Source organism: Piliocolobus tephrosceles, chromosome 15 (genome assembly GCF_002776525.5).
Source record: "Piliocolobus tephrosceles isolate RC106 chromosome 15, ASM277652v3, whole genome shotgun sequence".
Classification (NCBI taxonomy): domain Eukaryota; kingdom Metazoa; phylum Chordata; class Mammalia; order Primates; family Cercopithecidae; genus Piliocolobus; species Piliocolobus tephrosceles.
Window position 1 is genome coordinate 79,818,540 of NC_045448.1, and position 3,263 is coordinate 79,821,802.

At 43.2% G+C, this 3,263-nt stretch overlaps 1 protein-coding gene across 1 annotated transcript; it reads right to left on the bottom strand.

The window, feature by feature from the left end:
• Window positions 1–32: 32 nt before the first annotated feature.
• LOC111523426 (lithostathine-1-beta) lies at window positions 33–2,829 on the bottom strand. Its single transcript, XM_023188022.1, has 5 exons — window positions 2,392–2,829; window positions 1,660–1,769; window positions 1,215–1,352; window positions 315–426; window positions 33–106 (listed from the first exon to the last, which is right to left on the bottom strand). The coding sequence occupies exons 1-5, from the start codon at window positions 2,453–2,455 to the stop codon at window positions 39–41; spliced, it is 492 nt and encodes a 163-aa protein (XP_023043790.1). The 5' UTR covers window positions 2,456–2,829; the 3' UTR covers window positions 33–38.
• Between the last annotated feature and the right edge of the window lie 434 nt (window positions 2,830–3,263).

Consider the following 3,263-nt stretch of genomic DNA (forward strand, 5'->3'; position numbering starts at 1 on the left):
TGGGATTACAGGCTTGAGCCACCGCGCCCGGCCTGCCTCTAGTTTTTGAACTTGCAAACAAAGGAGAACTTCTTCTCACAAGATTCATCCTTCCATTTCTTGAATCCTATAGTACAATGAGAAGAGTCAGACAGAGAGGATCAGAAGGAAGGTAGCCCCTCCTCTTCCTAGGACTCAGAACAAAAAACAAGAGGAAGTATTCCTTTATTTTCCAGATAAGGAGCTCACCTTTCCTCTATCCCAGTTCCCATGTTCATCCCCAGAGAAAAGCGGGAGGAAAATGGCAACAGATGGATAGATTGTCTGCCTCTCACCTGAGCATGAAGTCAGGCTTGCACAGTAGCCAGCATTAGCACTGCTTGGGGCTCCAATGTCCCAGGATTTGTAGGAGACCAGGGACCCACTGCTCCAGTGCCAGCGGCGGTTCTAGGTGGATAAGGGCCAGAACAGGGGCCATGGTCACTCAAAAATCAATAGAATAACCAGGCCTGTGTACACACTCAGAAACAGGCCAATATATAGCAGAAAGAATAATCATTGTTGTCACCATGAACATTGTATTATTTCCTCTGCTTTTGCTCCTTCTCTGGAATGTCCAAATTCCTCCTCCTCTTCCAGCAAATAATAAGTGTTCGGAGTTTGATACAGAGACCCATAAAAACCCATTATAGAGAGTGGTTCCTGATTTTTTTTCCTGAAGCTCAGAACTCTCATATCCAACATAACATTGGCTGTAGAGTAGCTGTTGATATATTATTTAGTTTAACACTATAAGTGTTATAAGTTTAACACTATAAGTGTGATATATTATTTAGTTTAAACTGTACAGTTTTATACATTTGTATAAAATGTATAACAAATGCCAGCAGTAGATTCTCCCCCACTACTCTTTTCCTATACAGTCTACAGAGGGACCTCTTCCAAGACAGACAATAGCAAAATAGGGAGGAAGTTGTACATAAAGATGCATTTCTAGAAGTTGACACATTGACTGTGCACATGAATTCCCAGGAGCCCAGAAAATTCAGCCTCAGCTCATGTCTCTAACTACCTACACTGAACTTCACAACTCATACATTATAGGATCTATAAAGAGGTTTCTTTTATTTAAAAAAACAAAAAGATAAAAGTTGGTGCTCGAGGTACCAGACCTTAAACGTCCCTCTTACGTCTCAAAAATGTTTATAAGGAGATAGAGGAGGTTGCAGACTGACCTTTTTGGGGTCATGGAGGCCAATCCAGACATTGCTGTCATCAGTGCTACTCTCCTTAATCAGTGAGGCCACGAAGGCACCCTCCGCCTGGGTGAGCACAGACACCAGGTTGCCCGAATTCATGTTCTGGCAGTAGAGCTGTAGGTGAAGAAAATGGAACACTCAGTGGAGGAGGAAGGTGTGAAGGATCTACTGAGACCTTCCAGAGGATGTAACAGGAAAAGGACAGCACAGAAATGTCCCTAATGATGCTGTCACTGACCACCAGTATCTCTGTGCTGGGAATGTGTTAAATAATGTGGTAAAGTAGATTGGGAAGTTTTGGACCAGTGGTGGAATAGGGAAGGGATCAATCTTATCTCATTGCAGCCACAGAACACACTGCAAATTAGGAGCTGCCACTACCTTCATGAGCCTCCCTTTCCCTGCTGCTGTCCTCACTCACATCTGCATCAACCCAGGTCTCAGGGTCTTCATTAAAGTAGTAGCAGTAGGAGCGATAGGCATTGGTGCCTTCTGGGCAGCTGATTCGGGGATTAGGCAGCTCTGAGTCTCCTGGCCTGGGGGAAAGAAAGAGATAATTAAGAAAGACTCTCAGGGGAAGGAAAAGGCTGGAAGGTGAATTAGGGACTTCTCAGTTTCCTTTATAAGAACATACTGATACAGTGTGTACTGGAGTGACTCCTCACCTCTGCCCCCTGCATCCTATCTCTTTTTTTTTTCTAGTTTCCTCTGCTCAAGACAAGAGCTCGCAATGAATAGGCTAAAGAAATGTGTCCTCGTTTTCCCTTTTATTTCTCAGGCTCAGGCTTCTGCCTTTAAAGACCCAGTCTTCCACCTTTCTCAAGTTTCTCTTGATTTCCCTGCACATGTTTGCCTTAGCTCTCTATCCTATCAATGAGTACATAAAAACATCCAACTGCCATCACATATAGATTCAATCAGATAAACTCAACCACAATGGTCACCTATAAGTAGTCCTATTAAATTCTGTCTCAAACTCATGAATGAAATGAGGGTGTTTTTGAATGGGATGAGATCAGCCATAATGATCACTGAACAACATAAAACAACCCCTGATGTTGGCTCTGCTTTTTTTCAAGTGAAACCTATACATGAGGATGGAGGGAAGACTTCAGAGCTGGGGTTGTGGGAGGTCTGGGGGAAAAAATCTCACCTTGGCTCAGAGACAGAAACATCAGGCAGAAGATCAGCATGAAGTGTGAGTTGGTCTGAGCCATGCTGAGCAGCAGTGAATCTCTTGTTTAAGGAGCAAATCAGCAATCTTTGTAGAAGAACACAGGGAAGAGGGTTTGAAGAAGAGAGCAGAGTCCCTATTATCTTTCTAACATCCTCTCCTCTTGAAATTCCTGTGACCAGGAAGGTGTAGAGATAGCTACACTCCCAGATATTTCTCTTTTGGTTTGGGGATGACAGAGGCCAAATTACCCAAAATCAGCTTTGGTTTTGCTTAAGCTTCATTAATACCGGGATCTTTTATTCAGAAAATCACCCTGTATCTACCTCAAAATGAAGAGAAAATCCCATGTTAGACATGCTCTTCTCCTGTAATGCCCCCTTACCTGTTGGTAAGTGCCTTGTCCACTTGAGGTGGCTTGTCAGGTCAGACAGAGTAGGAGCTTTATATTAGGGTCTGAGAGAAAACCACATGATATAAACAGTGGGTGGAGCAAGGAGTAAGAGTCAGAAGGCCTACAAAGGGCACTAACAGTAAGAGATTCTGGCATCAGGAATAGCTTATTACTGGCACACATTAGGAGTGGTCACAAATGATATCAACTTACCATAAACAGGTTAGCAAACTGTCCAAGTTGATGTTGGGCTTTGTCCTTCCTCCACAGCATCCATGTGTCCAGTTCCTATGGCCTTTAGCCATCCTAGAAAGAGCAGAAGAGTAGATTTCTTTGTGCTATGTAAATATGGGGTATCTCTGTGCTATGTAAATATGGGGTTTAGATATGGGGTATCTAAACCAAAGAAAGTATCCTTTCTTTGGTTTAGATATGGGTAGAGGTAGGGGACGTGTCA

What these genes read in the sequence shown, in the direction of transcription:
- LOC111523426 (XM_023188022.1), bottom strand. Translation starts at nt 2,455, where the DNA reads ATGGCTCAGACCAACTCACACTTCATGCTGATCTTCTGCCTGATGTTT. An exon ending in GTTTCTGTCTCTGAGCCAAG is followed by an intron (nt 1,770 to 2,391) that starts GTGAGATTTTTT and finishes CCCCCAGGCCAG; the next exon opens with GAGACTCAGAGCTGCCTAAT. An exon ending in AGACCTGGGTTGATGCAGAT is followed by an intron (nt 1,353 to 1,659) that starts GTGAGTGAGGAC and finishes CTTCACCTACAG; the next exon opens with CTCTACTGCCAGAACATGAA.